The sequence below is a fragment of the Cherax quadricarinatus genome, chromosome 35 (assembly GCF_038502225.1).
Source record: "Cherax quadricarinatus isolate ZL_2023a chromosome 35, ASM3850222v1, whole genome shotgun sequence".
NCBI lineage: Eukaryota > Metazoa > Arthropoda > Malacostraca > Decapoda > Parastacidae > Cherax > Cherax quadricarinatus.
Genome location: NC_091326.1, coordinates 1,196,458 through 1,218,018, shown reverse-complemented (window position 1 = coordinate 1,218,018; position 21,561 = coordinate 1,196,458). Strand labels below are relative to the sequence as shown.

At 37.1% G+C, this 21,561-nt stretch overlaps 1 protein-coding gene across 3 annotated transcripts in view; it reads left to right on the top strand.

Annotated features, from left to right (window-relative positions):
* Positions 1 to 21,561, top strand: part of snama (something that sticks like glue) — a 101,333-nt gene that overhangs the window by 75,991 nt on the left and 3,781 nt on the right. Inside the window, exons 9-18 of one of the 3 annotated variants that reach the window (XM_053785681.2) lie at positions 3,790 to 3,929; positions 4,796 to 4,925; positions 5,382 to 6,241; positions 6,558 to 6,621; positions 9,443 to 9,571; positions 15,601 to 15,666; positions 17,634 to 17,732; positions 19,466 to 19,684; positions 20,815 to 20,895; positions 21,304 to 21,426. In XM_053785681.2, the coding sequence (XP_053641656.2) occupies positions 3,790 to 3,929; positions 4,796 to 4,925; positions 5,382 to 6,241; positions 6,558 to 6,621; positions 9,443 to 9,571; positions 15,601 to 15,666; positions 17,634 to 17,732; positions 19,466 to 19,684; positions 20,815 to 20,895; positions 21,304 to 21,426 (1,911 nt within the window). Of the gene's footprint in view, positions 1 to 3,789; positions 3,930 to 4,795; positions 4,926 to 5,381; positions 6,242 to 6,557; positions 6,622 to 9,442; positions 9,572 to 15,600; positions 15,667 to 17,633; positions 17,733 to 19,438; positions 19,685 to 20,814; positions 20,896 to 21,303; positions 21,427 to 21,561 lie in introns of all 3 variants that reach the window. The other 2 variants (XM_053785680.2, XM_053785682.2) reach the window with 2 other exon arrangements.

Sequence of the window (21,561 nt, the reverse complement as noted above, 5' to 3'; positions counted from 1 at the left end):
TGATGTAAAGAGAGTAGTAAGGGAGAAAAAGATAGCATATGAGAAGTTTTTACAAAGTAGAAGTGATGCAAGGAGGGAAGAGTATATGGAGAAAAAGAGAGAGGTTAAGAGAGTGGTGAAGCAATGTAAAAAGAGAGCAAATGAGAGAGTGGGTGAAATGTTATCAACAAATTTTGTTGAAAATAAGAAAAAGTTTTGGAGTGAGATTAACAAGTTAAGGAAGCCTAGAGAACAAATGGATTTGTCAGTTAAAAATAGGAGAGGAGAGTTATTAAATGGAGAGTTAGAGGTATTGGGAAGATGGAGGGAATATTTTGAGGAATTGTTAAATGTCGATGAAGATAGGGAAGCTGTGATTTCGTGTATAGGGCAAGGAGGAATAACATCTTGTAGGAGTGAGGAAGAGCCAGTTGTGAGTGTGGGGGAAGTTCGTGAGGCAGTAGGTAAAATGAAAGGGGGTAAGGCAGCTGGGATTGATGGGATAAAGATAGAAATGTTAAAAGCAGGTGGGGATATAGTTTTGGAGTGGTTGGTGCAATTATTTAATAAATGTATGGAAGAGGGTAAGGTACCTAGGGATTGGCAGAGAGCATGCATAGTTCCTTTGTATAAAGGCAAAGGGGACAAAAGAGAGTGCAAAAATTATAGGGGGATAAGTCTGTTGAGTATACCTGGTAAAGTGTATGGTAGAGTTATTATTGAAAGAATTAAGAGTAAGACTGAGAATAGGATAGAAGATGAACAAGGAGGCTTTAGGAAAGGTAGGGGGTGTGTGGACCAGGTGTTTACAGTGAAACATATAAGTGAACAGTATTTAGATAAGGCTAAAGAGGTCTTTGTGGCATTTATGGATTTGGAAAAGGCGTATGACAGGGTGGATAGGGGGGCAATGTGGCAGATGTTGCAGGTGTATGGTATAGGAGGTAGGTTACTGAAAGCAGTGAAGAGTTTTTACAAGGATAGTGAGGCTCAAGTTAGAGTATGTAGGAAAGAGGGAAATTATTTCCCAGTAAAAGTAGGCCTTAGACAAGGATGTGTGATGTCACTGTGGTTGTTTAATATATTTATAGATGGGGTTGTAAGAGAAGTAAATGCGAGGGTCTTGGCAAGAGGCGTGGAGTTAAAAGATAAAGAATCACACATAAAGTGGGAGTTGTCACAGTTGCTCTTTGCTGATGACACTGTGCTCTTGGGAGATTCTGAAGAGAAGTTGCAGAGATTGGTGGATGAATTTGGTAGGGTGTGCAAAAGAAGAAAATTAAAAGTGAATACAGGAAAGAGTAAGGTTATGAGGATAAAAAGATTAGGTGATGAAAGATTGGATATCAGATTGGAGGGAGAGAGTATGGAGGAGGTGAATGTATTCAGATATTTGGGAGTGGACGTGTCAGCGGATGGGTCTATGAAAGATGAGGTGAATCATAGAATTGATGAGGGGAAAAGGGTAAGCGGTGCACTTAGGAGTCTGTGGAGACAAAGAACTTTGTCCTTGGAGGCAAAGAGGGGAATGTATGAGAGTATAGTTTTACCAACGCTCTTATATGGGTGTGAAGCATGGGTGATGAATGTTGCAGCGAGGAGAAGGCTGGAGGCAGTGGAGATGTCATGTCTGAGGGCAATGTGTGGTGTGAATATAATGCAGAGAATTCATAGTTTGGAAGTTAGGAGGAGGTGCGGGATTACCAAAACTGTTGTCCAGAGGGCTGAAGAAGGGTTGTTGAGGTGGTTCGGACATGTAGAGAGAATGGAGCGAAACAGAGTGACTTCAAGAGTGTATCAGTCTGTAGTGGAAGGAAGGCGGGGTAGGGGTCGGCCTAGGAAAGGTTGGAGGGAGGGGGTAAAGGAGGTTTTGTGTGTGAGGGGCTTGGACTTCCAGCAGGCATGCGTGAGCGTGTTTGATAGGAGTGAATGGAGACAAATGGTTTTTAATACTTGACGTGCTGTTGGAGTGTGAGCAAAGTAACATTTATGAAGGGGTTCAGGGAAACCGGCAGGCCGGACTTGAGTCCTGGAGATGGGAAGTACAGTGCCTGCACTCTGAAGGAGGGGTGTTAATGTTGCAGTTTAAAAACTGTAGTGTAAAGCACCCTTCTGGCAAGACAGTGATGGAGTGAATGATGGTGAAAGTTTTTATTTTTCGGGCCACCCTGCCTTGGTGGGAATCGGCCAGTGTGATAAAAAAAAAAAAAAAAATGTGGCATTCAGAGGGTAATCGAATTGTGCTGTCAGCACACTTCTGGAAAGATTATGATTGAATTTTGGTGAATGTGTTTTCTTCTTTAGGTTATCCTGCCTTGGCTGGAGGTAGCCATTGAACTAAACAAAAAAAAAATAATATTGACAATATGGCTTCACAGTATGACTTCACAATCATCCAGGAGGGTCAAAATATTATAAATTTCCTCGCCTGAGTGTTTTCTGGTGAACAGTAATAATAATAAATGTTGAATGAAATAAAGGAATTACTGCCTAACATTTTTTGAGTGTTTCATATCTTGGCATATTGTTATCAATAAGTTTGTCACTATTTCCATTGTGTTGCCATTTGTCAAGGCCATATGTCAATAGACACTTGGCTTTATATATATGTGTTGTGTCTTCTATGTGCTTGTATGTGTGCTCCTATTTGCACTCACCTCTCAACTTGTCAGATTCATTTACTCCTAGCCTCATAGGCCATATTGTACCTTCTCTTAAAACCATGTATGGAGCCTGCCGCCACCATTTCTTCATCGAGATCATTTCACTTCCCGACCATGCTGAGACTGAAGAAATACTTCCTGACATTTGTGTGTGTAACTTCCAGCTGTGCCCCTAAATACTTGTTTCCCGCCTTTCCTCGTCTGACCTATCAATTCCTCTGGGTATTTTCTGTTATATCTTCCCTGGCCCTTCTTTCCTCTGGTGTTGTTAGGTCAATTTCTGTTAGCTTCTCTTCATAGCTCATACTCCTTAGCCCTGGAACTGGTCTTGTTGCATACCTTTACACTTTATCCACTTTTTTAATATGCTTTCTCAGGTGTAGGTTCTGTGCCAGCATTGTATATTCTGTGACCATTTGTGTGTGTGTGTGTGTGTGTGTGTGTGATAGAGAGATTCATTCCATTCATTCATATATTTGCAGTCTACTGACATATATTATTTAAACATAAAGTGTTAAATGATGCCTGTTTTGTCATTGACTCTTGTTGCTGTGCCATTATTCACTCGGTACTATTTCTAGTTTTTTCTCTTGTGTTTGCAAAAGTAAGATAGATAGTACAAGAGGACCTCATTTTACAGTGCTTCACTCTATAGTTTTGCTAATACAGCAGTTTTCAATTACCCATTCTTCATTTATTCAGGCTACCTGCAGTAAATATATTTATCACTCACTATAAGCTAAGTATGAAAATATTTTAAGGTAAGTTATGTGTGTACTGTATATGCATTTTTTAGGCCTAGCTGTATTGCTCACTTAATATAGTGTAAACATAAGAGGCTTTTATATACATTTGAAACTGAAAAAAGGCCAGGTTTCACTTTAGAGTAGTAGACCAGCATCTAACCTGCTGTATAAGCAGGGCACTTCTGTATTAAGAATGAACATCAAATTGTTGATCTCTAATGCTCTTAACCACATATAGGTACAGGTGCACTACTTTCATGAATTCAGTAATCATATTAATTAGAGGTTTCTTGCTCCTGCCACATTTGTCAGTAATGATCATATTTTTCAATATAGGGTTTCCTTTCATCCAGAAATGTGATATTCTGTACTGTACTGGAATTTTAATTTGTGTGTTACAGGGGCAAGCCTGATAAAGAAAGAGGGGATCCACCCCCTGGGCGTCCTCCACCCCCAGAAGAAATTGTCTGTTCAATTTGCAAAGAGCTATTAAGAGATGCTGTTCTCATTCCATGCTGTGCTGCTGCATTTTGTGATGACTGTAAGTATAAGTATTGCACTATAATAATGTATTTTAGTTTAGTATCTCCACTAAGTCTACTGCCATACCCTGTAGTGAAACCTTATTACTCGACTGTGATGAATCAGGCTTTTTCTGTTTATTAATTTTGTTAATTTATTTATATTTTTCTTTTCTAATGAAAATCTGAGAGTACAAATGCATTATCTTTCAATTAACATGTAAGTACTTTCATAAAACAGTTTCTTATTAACATTTGGCTGTGTAGTTCCGTTCTTTGATTTTAAACTGATTTCTTTTATCAGGGAAAGGGGGTTGAAGGTGTGTCTTTGTACAGTATTCAGAATTGACTAGAGTATACTTTAAGAGTTCTCAAGGATTGTGGTCAAGACCAATGCTAGATAGATGCTGTCTTGGCTAGCTCTTTCATGTTCATGAAAGGCTCTTGATCTAGGGAACAGGACTTAGCCTTCCCTTCCATGGATTGGACCTAAATGCCTCCTATTCCTCAGGCTCTATATGATACCTACGGGTTTAGCGCTTCCCCCAAATAAAATAAATTGGCTAGCCCAGCTGCCTCTTTTAATTGTTTACTTGGGTTATGTTTAAGCTCCAGCTCTTTTTCTTATCTCTTTAACTGTTGATTGACTGCTGTGAAATAGCCGTCACTTCCATCTTCCATGAAAATATTTTTCTGTAATTTTCATCCATTAAAATTATGTATGAGTGTATTAAAATATTAACATTAAATTAAGTGCCTGACATTGGATTGAAGTAAATAGGAAAGTATATAAATAGGTATTTTATATGTCATCACAGGTAATTCAGACAGGTATAAGTGTTAATAACTTTATTTCATTATTCTAAAATTTGTTTTTTTGTTGTAGGTATTCGCAATCATCTCTTGGAGTCTGAAGATGCAAGGTGTCCTTCCTGTTCCGCAGAGGACATCAGTCCAGATACACTCATACCTAATCGCTATCTTCGTATAAAGGCTAACCAGTTTGAAAATGGATGGTATGTATAAATGGTTTTATTGGCATCAGTATATGTTGTGTAACCATTTAAATTTCAAAATTAGAAATAAAATTTTATGTAAAATATTACAAAGATAATATGAGTGTGAGTAAGGTAATATTGTGTGAAGGGATTCAGGGAAACTGGTTAGCAGGACATGAGTCCTGGAGGTGGTAAGTACAGTGCCTGCACTCTAAAGGAGGGGGTTGGTATGTTTGCTGTTCAGAGGGACATCTAAACTGTCATATCTGTGAACTTCTAGTAAGACAGTGATATTGTGAATAATGGTGAGAGTATTTCTTTTTCGGGGTCACCCTGCCGCAGTGGAAGATGGGCTGCATATTAAAAAAAAAAAAGCTTTCACTCGTGCAGTATATATACTTGCATGCATGCCTACCTACCTCTACACATACATAAATTTAAGTGTATAAATGTAAATAATTTGTCATTTTTCAGGCATATAATTGATAAAAGACTGGATAAGGGCACAGGAGCAGAGCCTTTGTCATCCATCCCTCCATATATAGTGCAAACAAGTAACACTCCTACACCACCTCGGAGCCCTGCTGGAGCTTCAAGCCCAGGAAATACTAAACTGTCAGAGCCTATAACAATCATAGGATCAGTTCATCCATCAAATCCATCCACGCCCAACAGTATACACGAGCTTAAGGAAAATGAAGGAGAATTAGGAGGAGATTCTGATAAAGAAAACATGGAGACAGAGGAAAGTATTATTCCTCAAGAAGTAACAGGGGAAAATATAGAAGACAGTGAAATTGCTCTGAAAGAAACTCAAGAAGATGAGCATCATCATGAGGGGGAAGAACAAGAGCAGCTACAGGCTGCACCGGAGAGTGGCATGGAAGTAGAAGAGAAACGCAAAAAAAACAAAAAGAAGAAGAGCAAACGTAAGGCCAGTAGGCATGAATCTGAGGAAGAGAGAGATGGAAAGGAGGGGAGAAAAAGAAAGGACAGGAGGCATTCTCATAAAAGTCAAGATGGAAAATCAACTGACACAGAAAAAGAAATAGTTCACGATGCATTACCTAACGAACCAGAAATGAATGTTGAGAATCCTATAAGTGTAATTGAAGAATCATGGGGTAGTAATAGGCTTAATACAGAAAGCATAAAGAGTAGAAGCAAAAGCAGAAGTAGAAGCAAAAGTGTTGAGAAAGGAGACACAGACATAAGTGGAAATCTGTTTGATAATATTGTACCATTTGATCCTCGTGTACCTCCACCTGGTGCCTTTGTCCAGTCACCCCCCAAGGATCCCTTCTATCCTGTACCTTCAACATTTGCAGCTACAGGTAAATGCATACTCCATTTATTCTAAGTGAAATATTTACCTATATTAACCAAAACGATCTGATCCATACAGTATAATAATGTATCTTGTGGATTGCAGCATATTTTAAACCACATATTTTAGTCATTAAAAGGTTGCCAGTGGGATTTTTGGCACTCATATTGAACACTGGAATCAGTCTTTGTTTTTTCTGTGCCTTTGTAACAGTGAGATCTACATGGAAAACAGTTTTTCACACTGATGTAAGTTAATATGAAACAGTGTAAAGGTAAGACTTGCATATTCTGTTACCTAAAATTTATGTGTAATGTTTTCAGGTCCACCAACCCATGTACCTCCTGTGATTGTTACTGCAACTCCATATGTTCCATTTCAACCAGGGTAAGTTGTATGTTTTTTTCAGTGATATACTCTGCACATTAAAAAAGATATATTTGTAATGTGTATTATTATCTGAATTTATCTCTTCTAGGAAGGCCTTTCACTCTCATGACCCATGACCCATGACCATGAAATTAAATCTCATCAGTATCTTAATTTTCAAAAAAAAAAAAAAATCTGAAGGTAATGACACCAGATAGGAAAACTTATTTAACTACACAGGCATGAAGTTGGAGGTCAGAAGCATTTTAATGCACTGCAATTTTGCCCACTTGAGCCCTATTGTAGGCTGATTTTATTGCTCGAAACTGACCAAATTCCTGGTTATTTTGTTAACCCTTTCAGGGTTGGTGCTGTACTAGTATGCATAAATTCTAGCGCCTTCAAATCTAGTGAGAGAAAGCTGGTAGGCCTATATATGAAAGAATGGGTCTATGTAATCCTGCAGCACACAGTGCATAATGAGAAAAAAAACTCCTACCATGTTTTTGCTTTTAAACAGCGACTTTGCAGTGTATTTTCATATGCTATTTATGGTTGTATTCTAGTTTTCCTGGTCTCATTTTATAGAATGGAAGACCTGTTACAGAAATTGAGATGATTTTGATTGGTTTCACAATGAAAAGTACCTTGAAATTGAGTTCAAATTAGCAGAAATGTTCAATTTTTGCCAAGTTCAGAAGTAAACCAATCATGCCACGCATCCAATACACATCAGCTGGTGAGTCTTAATATTCTTTCACAAGTGCGTTGATATTATTTATACCATTTCTACACTAATGCAGTAGTCTGCATAACAAATCTATTTTTTTGTGAGAATAAAAATTCAAAGTGGAAAGCAAAAGAAATGTAAGAGAGGCCTAATGAACAGAAATTTTTTTTATTTTAGTGCCAGGAATGTCTGTCTTGTTTATTCTGGACCCTATTTGGAAACTGGCATCTTTTGAAATTTGTGTGAAATTGGCAAAATTGCCAATTTCTGACCACTTTATTGGATGAAATTGGTAAATGGGTGGTTTCTTGTACACTTTCGATAGAAAAAATGGAGTTCTAGTGAAATAGTTATGATTTTTGTCGACTGGTACATTGGAATTGGCCAAAAATAGGGCTCAAATTGGGCAAAGTCGCAGATGCGTAAGCATCATCAAGAGAGCTAACTTCACGAGAGCATAATTCCGTAAGTTTTCCATCAAATTTCATACTTTTGTTGTCATTATGATCAGGAAAAGATTCTCTATCATTTCATAAGATTTTTTTTTTTTTCCCTCTCTCTCAAAAAATTTCCAACCCTGAGAACAAGTTTAGGAGAGGGCCTGTCGACCATGAAAGGGTTAATATTTCTTCTGTTCTGTTAATTGAGCACAAGAAATTACCAATTCAGTTAACAGAACTATGCAATAAAGTGCCCAGAGTCTATTTTTACAAATTTTTTTTACAAAATTTTCCCAATTCCAGTTTAAAAACAGAGTTCAAAATAAACACTGGAGGCATTCCAGTCACTAAATTAATCTTTCCTTTGCTCATTAATTATGTTTGCAGGTCTCTCCTTTGTAACTCTTGCCCTGTATTTTGAATATCATAGAAATCAAAGCTTTACCGTATTTCTTAGCTAATGAAGCACATATAACCAAGAATGATCAGTCATTGTGTAGACTGTCCCAATAATTGAAGCAGACCTGATAAAATTCATAAAACAGACTGGAGTGAGGTTGGGGAGGGGCTCTTCCCTTCCTCAAGAAAATCACCAAAAAATCAAATATTCCTGCTACTTTGAAATCTATTTCAGGCCTCTTCTAGTCTCCAAAGTGACCAAGCTCATTTCCCTTTCACTGGCATGCCTTCTAGTCTATCAGTTCTTTCCAAGAAATAGCCAGTAAAGCCATGAAAACTACCCTAGAAAGTGCCTTATAGTCTCTATTTTAACCTGAATATGTGGTCAGCATTTAGCTGTTCCCATTGTGCACTGAGGGGCAGGATATTTTTTATACTGTCCATACCCACCACATATACCCATTACCTCATGTACAGGTCAAAACTTACCGCTCACAACATATTTGAGGCCGCTATAATTAAGTATATAAACAGTATATGTAAGCGCCACTTGCCCCAAAAATGTATATATACATATATATGGGAGACAGTGAAAGGGTTAAGAATGAAGAGAGATTTAATTGGATTTATAAAATATGGTACCATGATAGAATGACAGTTGCTCTTGTGTCTAAATAATACTCTGAAATAGTTTTGTTTTTATTGAAATGACTTAGCTTTAAATCATAATTTGTAAGTGTTTTCTTATTTTCCTCGTATGTTTTTATAATGTATACCAACTTGTTTTAGTCACAATTGTTAATAACTGAAGTTTACAATGACATGAAACTAATTATTGAAGTGTGAATACTTATGGAGTTTGAAGTATGGTGCAGAGGGTTTACAGGCCACTATTGTCACTACTCTTTTGTTTAGCTTATGGATAAATGCAAAAATTCCATAAGCTGCTTTTTCTGTAGTTCTTAAAGATGCAAAGAAAGATGCACATGATAGCAGGTACATATTGAGATTCAGCCAACACTACTGTATTCAAGTAAAGCTTTATGTACATTTATGAACTGCTTTACTTCCAGTGGTAATAGTCACTTTTAGCCATTTACAGTCTAGCTTATTTAGTCTTCATCAATGAATATTATTAAATATTTAAGATAAAGTTATTTATCTTAAATAACTGTCTTGAATATCTGAGCACATTTGTCAGATAATGTTAATTATGATAAATAAAAATATAATAGAGCAAGGTGCATTGACTCGTTAATTTCTTGGGTAGTGGGTCATACCCACCAAATATGGGGCCTTCACTGCCCAGTACCTCTGTGGTGGCATCAGGTCATGCTGGGGTTGCACAGGAGCAGCATACACCGGCACGGCCTCTTCATGCAGGCTCCCCTGACCTCTCGTGAGTTGTGCTCGCTGGTTCTGTGCACAACTTTTTTAACTTTTTTGATGTTCTGTGTTAGTTTTTTTCTTTGAGTGTTAACTTTTCAGCATGCAAAGTAAATAGTCTGGTGAAACTTAGTTGCATAAAGATCTCTCTCCATCTGTAAATGGTAATCCTAGTCTCTGCACCTTGGTCATTTTTTTTTTTATGCAACTTCACTATAAAGAAGAAACTGGAATAATTTTGATGAATCATATTTTTAGTTACAAAGGTTTAGTTGTCTTTATTCATAGCAAGTTTTATTCTATAAATGTGATGTTATGCTTTGCCCATTTCATTAGGCAATCCTGCCAAAAGTGCACCTTCAGGTTTTACAGTCTAATATCTTTCTTTCTACATCTTCCTGGACAAACTCTTGAGAACATCTCTCAAGTTTGACTCGAAACATTGAACATTTTTGTTTTGATATAATATTTAGCTTCATATTGATATTAAGAAAAGTAACCCTCTGGTGTCTATTTGGGTAGCAAATTTTTCTGACTTTTTGTTTTTTGTTTCCCTATGTGATATGGCAATGATTTGTTTTATCTGTACCAAGCTTGATAATCACACTCCCTAGTACCAGATAGCTTGTTAAATGTTCTTAGTATAAACTGCGGGTTTAGAAAAGATTTCACTTAGCTAATTTTCATTCATTTTTTTTACCCTTCATTTGTGATAGTTCAAGAATAATTGAATAGAATTGTTAAAAATTTTGTCTGTATATTCTTTGAGATCATTATATACTGTTAAAATTATTGTTGTGTACCCCTTTATGGCAATTTTAAAAATGCTTATTTGTCTTGAAGGTAAAGTGGCTTTTAAAATTGGGTAAAAATCTCAATAGAGCTTTTCTCTAAGTTGCTTAGAATTTTACGCGCACACACACACGCACGCACGAACACACACACACACACACACACACACACACACACACACACACACACACACACACACACACACACACACACACACACACACACACACACACACACACACACACACACACACACACACACACACACACACACACACACACACACACACACACACACACACACACACACACACACACACACACACACACACACACACACACACACACACACACACACACACACACACACACACACACACACACACACACACACACACACACACACACACACACACACATATACATATGCTGTAGGGTCATATAATGTGTTGTAAAGTTTGTTTTTAAAATGATAGACCATGCATAACGCATGCATGAAGCATTTTATGAAATTAATTTTAGACTTCAGATATATTTTTTGCAATAGGTGTCTACTTCAAATTTTAAATTATCTTTAAAACTAGTGTTAATTTTTTAGCATAAATTTTGGCAGCTGATTTTTCTTTCTTTTCGTTTCTTTCTTGAGCACTGTGTTATGAACACAGTAGTACATACTATTGTTTCTATGTAAATAAATCTCCCCCTCTACAGTCCATCATGATTCAGTAAATAAATTGCTACACTGAAGATTCTTTCTATACATACAACTTAGCTAAAACTGGCTCAGCTTGCTTTCTTCTTTTTTTTTTTTTTTTTTTTTTTTTGTAACTGCATCATTATTCCTGTTCTAAACTTGTGCAGAATGTTTTTTTTTTTTTTTTAACACACTGGTTATCACCCACTGAGGCAGGGTGACCTGAAAACAAAAGTTAAAAGATCTTTTTTATTTAGTGATTTATACAGGAGAAGGGGTTACGAGCCCCTTGCTCCCGTTGTGCAGAATGTATTTTTTTTATGAAGCTGAACAGATGAATAACTTTTCATTGCATTTTGTTTTACTAAAATTGGTTCACCTGATGTTCATAAAATTTGGTAGTTCTCTACTATAGCATTGTGTACAAGATATTTTAAATATTGGCTAGCCAACCATAATTTGTAATCTTCATGTATTTATTAAAATTAACAGTAGTAATAGTCATTTGTTCATCTTATTAATTTTTTTGTAATCCTTAAGTTACTCATTTAAATTGCCTTTTGAACTTGGAAATTTATAAATAATTTTAGTGTACCACATAAATCATTGTGGATTATATTTTGTATTTTGCTTGTACAATGGACCCCTGGTTATCGGCTGTAAGCCGTTCCAGAAGGTTGGCCGATGACCGAAATGGCCGAAAACCAAATTGATATTTCCCATAAGAATTAATGGAAATACAATTAATCCATTCCAGACAAAAATATTCACAAAAAAAAGTAATTTTGTTAACAATTATGTAAGTATTACATACCTTTATTGAAGGCTAATGCTGGCTTCTGGAAGATAGGGAAGAGGAAAGAGGGAGGAGTTAGTGTTTGGAAGGGAAATCCCCCTCCATAAAGACTAGGTAGCAAAGCCTTCTCTGGGGTTACTTCCTTTCTTAGTCTTTTAATGCCACTAGGACCAGTTTGAGAGTCACTGGACCCCTGTCTCACAAAATAACTGTCCAGAGTGCTCTGTTTCTGGTGTCTCTTTAAGATTTCCCTGAAGTGGGACAGAGTTTTGTCACTAAACATGTTGAAGATATGGCTTGTTTCAGCTTTGTCAGGGTGGTGCACCCTAGTCCACCTCCTTCACTCCCTCTTCCTCCTCCTCTGAAGCATGTTCCTCAGCTGCAGTCTGTTGCTGTTTAAGTTGAAGCTCTTGCAGCTCTTCAGTGGTTAGCTCTTCCCTGTGGTCCTCCACCAACTCTTCCACATCCTCGCCACTCACCTCCAACCCCAGGGACTTCCCCAGTGCCACTATAGAGTCCACAGGGTCAGGGTCAGCCTCAAACCCTTCAAAATCCCTCTCTTGGACACAATCTGGCCACAGTTTTCTCCAAGCAGAGTTCAAAGTCCTGGAAGTCACTCCCTCCCAAGCCTTACCAATAAGGCTTATGCAATGGAGGATAGTGAAGTGATTCCTCCAGAACTCTCTTAGGGTCAACTGAGTGTCCGACGTCACTTCAAAGCACTTTTGAAACACTGCTTTTGTGTCGAGTTTTTTGAAGTTAGAAATGACCTGCTGGTCCATGGGCTGGAGGAGAGGAGTGGTGTTAGGAGGCAAGAACTTCACTGTGATGAAACTGAAGTCCCTAAACACTTGGTCTTGCAAGTCTGGAGGATGTGCAGGAGCATTGTCCAGTAACAGGAAGCACTTGAGTGGCAATTTCTTTTCCAGGAGGTATTTTTTCACACTTGGGCCAAACACATCATTAACCCACTCCTTGAAAATTTGCCTTGTGACCCATACCTTATGGTTGGCTTTCCACATCACACACAATCTATTCTTCATGACTGTTTTTCTTGAACACTGGGATTTTCTGAGTGATACACGAGTAAAGGCTTCACTTGAAATCTCCACTAGCATTACCACACAACAAAAGAGTAAGCCTGTCTTTCATAGGCTTGTGTCCTGGCAGTGCCTTTTCCTCCTAGGTAATAGGTCCTGTTTGGCATTTTCTTCCAAAACAGGCCTGTTTCATCACAATTGAACACTTGTTGGGGTTTGAATCCTTCAGTCTCTATGTACCCCTAGAATTCCTGCATGAATTTTTCAGACGCACGTTTGTCAGAACTTGCTGCCTCACCATGCCTTACAACACTGTGTATGCCACTACGCTTCTTAAATCTATCAAGCCATCCTTTGCTGGCCATAAATTCACAAACTGCAGCACTTGTTCCAGGCATTTTCTTTGCAAGATCCTCATGCAACTGCCTTGTCTTCTCACCAGTGATAGACTTCACAACACTGTCTCCCACTAATTCATTTTCCTTAATCCACAATAATAATAACTTTTCCATCTCTTCCATTATTGGTGGCCTTTGTTTAGTTAGAAAAGTTACTCCTTTTGCAACATTAGCATCTTTGATTTGTTCTTTCTTTGCCAGGATGGATGTAATTGTCGATTTATTCTTGCTGTACATCCTGGCAAGTTCTACCACCTTCATACCACTCTCAAACTTTTCTATCGCTTCACGCTTAAATTCCATGGTGTTTCTTACTTTTTTTACCACAGGAACTTTCTTTGGAGCCATGTTACTTATTTCACGGTTGCACTGCAAAAAAAACACTAAAAACAATGGAAAACAAGCGAAATGTTTGGATGTATAAGCAGAAGCTTCCTCAGTCACTGAGAGACAAAGCCAAACTGACGCGCAAGTGGCCCCAGCCAGCGGATGGACGCGTCCCAAATGGCCGATCACCGAATTAACAGCCAATAACCGGGCGCCGAAAAAACGGCCAATAACAGAACCTGCCGATAACCGGGGGTCCACTGTATACTAAATATCTTTTAATGTGGTGCATCAAAAATGTTTGCACTATATTGCCTCAGCCTGCCAATCTTGAATAGAGTGAGCTACTGTGTTAGCTTTACTCTACATATGTTTCTTCCTGGACATATGCTGATAAGTGAAATACCGTATTTGGTTTTGAGAATGGCCAGGGTCTTCACTACATTAGATCTCTGTTGTACTAGTAATTCCTGCTTTACAAAGGTTAATTGAATGTGAGACATTGGGAGTGTACTTATTTACACAGCAAATACAGTGTGTGATTAGATTTAGCGAATGTAACATTACATAACTCGGTGGGATGAGAGTGGTATGTGGCCCTCACTCCAATCTCACCAGTCTAAATCTTTAGATTAACATCAGTTTTAAAACAAGCAGTGGCCAATGTGAATTGTTACTTTGTTTTGATCCCATTTTAATATTAGTGTACTCTTCATCTCAATTATGTATTAGTATTATTCACATAATAATTTATTTTATATAAATGCAGCAAGACATACAACAGGAAAATAACATGCACTTAAATGAATATGTTAATATTTAAAAAAGTGCAGGTTACAGGCTTATGTTGTTGCCTTTCCTTTTAGAGGGAAGTTGATTGAGAAGATATAATTAATTATTATTATTATTATAATAAAAAAAAGAAGATATAATTAAAGATATATAAAAAAATGCAGCACCCCATTAAGTTTGCTGTATTTTGTAAAAAGCCAGTGATAACAAAATAGTGGAGGAAAGGATAACACAGTTCTCCAATAGATTATGTTTGTTACACTACCTTATAAGCTTTTTCTTAATTGTGTCCTAAAGCTCTCTTGTTTTGTAATGGTGTCATTGTTACATGATGATGTATAGCTTTTGCAGTGCTTTTGCTTACACCTCATTTATATATTTATTAAATTTATGATAGCATGAGATTCTGATGTGATGATGAAGAGATACGTAGTTAAATTGAATCTTTGTTTATGGTGGCATTTTACCCACTCAGGGAGTCTTATCAACTCACAAAAAAGACAAACCTGGAAGAGGAGGGAGGGTGTATATATAATAGCAAGTTGAGATAAGGTAAAGAATGGAGAGATTCGTGTCCAGTCATGTTGCTTCCCAGCTATCCTAAGAGTTTTCTGGCCAGAGGTTCTGCTAAGTTGTAGAAGCTGCTATTCTGGCTAAAATTGTTAGAAATATTGATGAAGGCTGATTTGAGACAACACCTCTTCTGAGTCTTGTTACCCTTGACAATTATTTACCATTCTTATTCATCAAATAATTGTGTGAAGTTTGGTGATTACACAGGTATTGTTTAAGTTTTCCATTCTGCCAGCACATTGACACTCTGAAATGTGTTTTTTTTTTTTTTCAGGTCTCTTGATGTCTTGCTTATTCTTCTCTTTCTAATTGCCTTACCACAACTTGCTATTACTTTGTGTGTGTGTGCGCATGCGCACGAGCACGCACACCCGTCCGTCCCCTTTCCTTCCAAGTTTATCTGTGTGTGACTACAAAACTTACTGCGTGGACAAAATGTCATCAATAAATTTTCTATGGACCTGCATTTCTCTGTCATCAGTCCTCTTGAAATTTATTTCTTTTCTTCTTGTGTTCAGTACAGAAATATGAAGAAGAAAAATGTTTTTCATTTAATATACAAATGTTAATATTTAAAAAAAATTTGTTTTATATATTACACAAATTTTGTAATACAAAAAAATCATTACAGAATCCCACCACCAGTGTTTGGTAATCCAGTAACAGGTTACCCAGGACATGTTCTACCATTCAAGGAGTAAGTTACACTTGCCATGTTAATATAAGAACACTTGAAATACAAGCAATTATATTATAGCTGAATATTTCTAATAAATTTTTTATAAATTATTATGGTGATACACATTCTAGTTATCTCGGTTTTCTTTGAAGAATACAATACTTTATTTTGGTATTTTATGAACAAATTTAAAGTAAACACTAATTTTGGTAATAAATTTGATTGATGTGAAACACCATGAATATCATGACACAAGAATCATAATTATTTTAGAAGGTCTTTAAAAAAAAGCCAACATTTCCTGTAAAATAAAATGTCACATGAAGATAATACTTTTTCATAAGCACTCTTTTGTAACTTTTCTTGTCCTTAGCAAAATGTGTTCAAATAAATGTTGTTCTTGTTTTGTGTTTACACCATTTTCACATGTTTCTTGGCAGCTCTTGATAATAACACTTTTATATGGGTGTGAGGCATGGGTTTTAAATGTTGCAGCAAGAAGGAAGGTGAAGAAAGTAGATACACCTGTGTTTTGTTGGAGAGCAATGTGGTGTGTGAATATTATGCATAGAATGCATAGAATTTGGGGTATAGAAATTAGGAGACAGTTTGGTTACCTGTAGTTGCTTCTGGAGGTCACCACCCCAACAGCTCAGTCCCGGAATAGGTTTTCTGGTTGCTGGCCCGATCAACCAAACTGTTGTTATTTGCTGCCCATAATCCAGCATATGCACCACAGTTCAGCTGATCAGGAATTGATTTAAAGAATTTGTTGTTCCCTCCTGAAGACAGGGGTTTATTTGTAATCCCATTTAAGAATGAAGGAAGGGTGTTGAAGAGTTGGGGTCCCTTTACACTTACTGAGTTCTCTTTGTGTACTCATTTCTTACCTGCTTTTCGCCTGAGGTATCCTGTACTGTCTGCTAAGTCAATCGTTATCATATGTAGTGATTTTGGTGTGTAGATTTGGGACCAATCCCTCCAGTATCTTCCAGGTGTAGATTATGATGTATCTTTCATGCCTACATTCTAAGAAGTACTGTTTGAGGGATTTCAAGCTCTTCCAGTAATTTAGATGCTTTACTGAGTTATACAGTTTGTGAAAGTACTCTGTACATTTTCCAGATTTGCAGTTTTGCCTGCCTTGGAGGGGACCATTAGTATGCAGTAATACTACATTCTAGAGAGATCAAGTGACTTGAAGAATATCATTATTGGCTTGTTATTTTTTGTTTTGAGAGTTATTTATAAAACCTATATTATACCAAAGATATAATTTACAGAACTCAGAAGGGGTGGTGATTTAGGTGATTAGGACATTTAGAGATGATTAAGCAGAATAAGATGACCAATGGGGTTTATAAATTTGGGGTGGAAGGAGGGGCAGAGAAGGAGTGCTAGGGGCTCGTGCATCCAGTAGGCTTGTATGAACATGTAAATCAGAGTGAATGGAGATGAGAAGCTTTTATGGCTTCACATAGTGTTGGAGTGTGAATTAGATAATATTTAATAGTAGGATTCAGGAAATGGTTAGCCAGACTTAAGTCCTGGAGGTGTGAAGTACAGTTCCTGCACACTGACTTAGGGGTGGGAATCTTGCAGTATGAAGGGTCATTTGAATTGTGAAGTATGCACATTTCTGGCAAGACAGTATTGAATAAGTGATAGTGAATTTTTTTTTTTTCTTTCTTTTTGGGTCACCATGTCTTTGCCAAAGATGGCTGTTAAGGTAAAAAAAAAAAAAAGTGGAAAATAATAGGCAAGTGTTTTATTGGATAGGGTTCCTGGATGTACCTTTGATCAACACACTTGTATCAGAGAACCCCCAAATACTCTTTGATGAGTTTGCATCGAGTCATCAGTACAGCCATATAGCACTGATGACTCAATGTAGTATTCAAAAATAATTTGTACTTGTTAGTCCATCTTTTGAGTTATATTTTTATGGAATTATAATGTTAAATTTTCTTATGATTCTTTTGCAGAGCAATAGATGATCCACTGACTCTCTTCAACAAGCACCTGCGAGAAAAGGATGAACGGGCTCGCAGGTTTCGCATGAGCAGGTCTAGATCGCGTTCCAGGTAAGAAAATTTACATTAATCAAATGTCGGTCTTAGTTCTGTCTTGCCTTGAGTGATTTACATTTTTAGCTCTGCTTTCTTTTTTTTTTTTTTTTAATTTCATCTCCAACTTTGATGACCATTCATCTGATAACTCTATCACATTCAGCTTGTCTCAGCCTTTTCTTAGATAAAGTTTTCCATTGCTTTTCTTGCTCTTTTTTGTTTTCCTCATAGACTGCTACATTAAACTCATTACAAAGGCTTATATTCACTTTGTCTTCAATAAAGTTTGCATGTCGCCAAAGTTATTAACATTTCTGCTCTTGTAATATGCTTGTATCATTTCATAATGAGTTCTTGTTTATTTCATGAAGCTGGGAAGCAGATTTTCTTTGCTTGTTCTGCTTAAAATTTTATCATTAATTAATTTATGTAATTGCAGTAAGCAATCCTTCACTGTCAAAAGCCTTGAAATTAGAAGTACTGACAATGTTACCATCACCCCCCCCCCCCTTCCACACACAAAAAAAAATTGTATGAAATGATTTAATCTTTTTCTGAAGGTAATGACACCAAAACTATGAAATTTGATGGAAAACTTATGGAATTACATGGGTGTAAAGTTAGTAGTCTGGGATTTTCTCTACTCTGCGTCTTTTTTAAGCCAATTTCATTGTTCGTTTGACCAGTTCTTAGCTATTTTGCTAGTACTGTATGTTTTCCATTCTATTGATTGAGCACAAGAAGCTGCCTATTCAACAGAAAATTTAAAAGATTCCATTTTAAAAATAAAAGTCCAAAATAAACACTTTAGGTATTCCAGGCACTAAAGCAACATTTCCTCTATTCATTAATCACATCCTCACATCTCTCCTGTTTGCGCTTGTCCTTCATTCATCACACAAAAAATCAAAGATTTACCCTATATCTCGGATAATAAAATATAACCAGGAACGATTGGTCATGTCTTATGGCACCCCAATAATTGAAGCAGACCTGGTAAAAACCCATAAAACAGACCGAGAGATGTAGAGTGGCTTTGTCTGTCCTCAGGAAAATCATCAAAAATTCAATAATTCTACTGCTTTGAGTCCTATTTCAAGCTACTTCAGTGTTAAACCAACCAACTATTTAAGTAGTATGTCTTCCATTCTTTCAATTGATACCAAGAAACAACCAATTAAACCATAAAAACCATCCTAGAACACACCTCAAATTCACTATTTTAAACCAAACACACTGCCAGAGATTTGCTTTTCCCATCAGGCAGTCCTTGAAGCAGGACTTTTTTTATACTGTGCATGCTTACCACACAGACTCATTCTGTCATGTCTAAGTCAAAATTTACTGCTCATGGCTTATTTAAGGGACCTAAGCTCAAAACATAAACCTACGTAAGTGACCTTGGTGTCAATAACTAAGATCTGCATATGAGACAAGTGAAGGTTTAATATTAATTATTATTGCAATTCATTGTCGTTTAAATCCTCCTGCTTTTATCATATTAACTATCAGTAATGCATATTAAGGTCTGATACTGGTGGTCTTTTTTTTATATTTTAGTCTTTATAATGAGTTTTGCCAGTCTAGATTATTATTTTCTTCATGAGGTAGATGGGATTTGAAAGATTGTGTTATTGTAATGTTTCAGCATGTGTCAAGTTCTGAGTTGTCAATTATGTAAAATTAACTATATTGCTGTGATTGCCTTTTTATCTGTTCAGGTCTCCTCCACATCGTTACCATTCTAGATTAAGGTCACGCTCTCCTCGTCGATCTTGGTCACGTTCCCGCTCTCGTTCGCGATCTAGAAGTCGGGTAATTGGTTCTGGCGGTAGGTCTTCTCGATCCCCGGCAAGACACCGATGGAGTCATACACCACCCAGAGGACTGGGATCTTTTCGGTCGCAGCGATCGCCTTCATATACCAGAGAACGTTCAGTGTCAAACCATTCATTGTCTTTAAGCAGGCAAGTTAAAGGCTTATTGCTAAATCTTAAAAATTGTAGATGAAATGTACAGTACGTATTTTATTTGACAAATATCAGGTATAGCAACTGTTGAATTTTTTGGAGAATCTGCTGTTGAATTATCTGGGTGCCTCTGCAAAGACAGTGATTATGTATGAATGATGGTGAAAGTATTTCTTTCTTTTTTGGGTCACCTTGCCTTGGTGGGAGACAGCCGACATCTTGAAAAAAAAAAATTCTGCCGCTTTTAAAACACTTTAATGTGAATGGATCACTGTTTTTTAATATTGTGGTTTTGATACATGTTCAAGAGCAGCAACAATGTTAAATATGTATACATTGACTGCAAGAAATACTAATCTTGTGACACTAAGGAATATTGCTGTATACCTATCCCTTACCATATGCAAATTTTTATCCATTTGCATAGTTATTTTTTTGTTGGTGTACATAAGAGTTGTCCCAGGAAGGGTTGAAGGGAGGGGGTAAAAGAGATTTCAAGTGCTGGGGGCTTGGACACCCAATGGCCTTATTTGAGCATATTAGATTGGAGTAAGTGGAAGCAAGTGGTATTTGTGACCTGAGGGATTCAGGAGAAACCAGTTAGCCAAACTTGAGTCCTGGTGGTGAAAGCACAGTGCTTGCATTCTCAAGGAGGGCTGAGGATGTTGCAGTTTGGAGTGCCATCTGAATAATCATGTCAACTTGTTTTGGGTAAGACAGTGATTGGGTGAAAGGTCTTGCTACCTCGGTGGAAGATGCCTGGTGTGTTAAAAAGTATTTTAAAGTAGTTTTTGTAAACATTTGTAATTTCAAGTAAGTGTAAAAATTTAGTATTTTTATGTGCTCTGAATTAGTCTCAGTAAGCTCTCATTTATTTTATCAGTTGAAAGGATTTACTTAATCATAAGTTTATTTCATCTAGAGAGTTTTATTTATATGTTATGTATTCATTGTAGGCGAGAGGGCTCAGTGGCAGTTAGATATAAAGGGGAGGAAGGAGGTAATTGGAGTGAGGAAGAAAGAGGGTGGATCGAGATTCTTGTGGTTATTAATAAGAAAAAATAAGAAAAATTATTTGTCACCCAGTTGCATTCAAATCATATCTAATTATTATTAAAAATTTTCAGAACACCCAGCCCATGTCGACGGATGAAGTCATCTCCCCTTCAGGTGCGACCACTACTTCCAGATCCGCGGTCACCATTACGGTAATTACCTGTTTGGCTTGCAAAATCATAATAATACAATGGCAAACAAACTATGGAATGGGTAGAGTTTGGGGTTTGACCCCATGGCAAATAAAAGTCCTAAAACTTCAGGCCAGTGCATAAAGCACTTGAGGGGGGAGGGTCTAGGTGGTGTATGACCCATGCTGGTTCAGTGCTTCCCCGTGATTGTAATAATAATAATAATTCAGGTCTTGAGGCTCACCACTTAATTTTTGATTAATAGCTCTTTTTTAGTTTAATTAGTTTTGTTATATTTATACTGGAACTTATTGTGGAGTCTGCTTCCACTGTATCTTCCTGTAAAGTTTTGCAAACTGAATACCATTTTATAGCTCTATCGGCTAAGATATTTACTTTTAGTCACTAATGTAGTTTTGTTCATTACAGGCCAGTGGTAGACTATGGACCTGTTAGAGAATACGAAAGGTATCCGGTTAACCACATGAACCCGGGACCAGAAGAGTTCCAGCCTTACCATGTTGGTGTTGCTCACTGGGATCCCATTCCAAGGTAGGTTGGAAATGACAGTTATGACAAGTTGTAATTTTGGAAAACACTTTTAGTGGGAAAAGCCATTTATCTGAGCTTTCCCAAAATCTTTCCGTGTTTGCTTGAAGCCTCATTTTATTCATATCTGTTTGTACA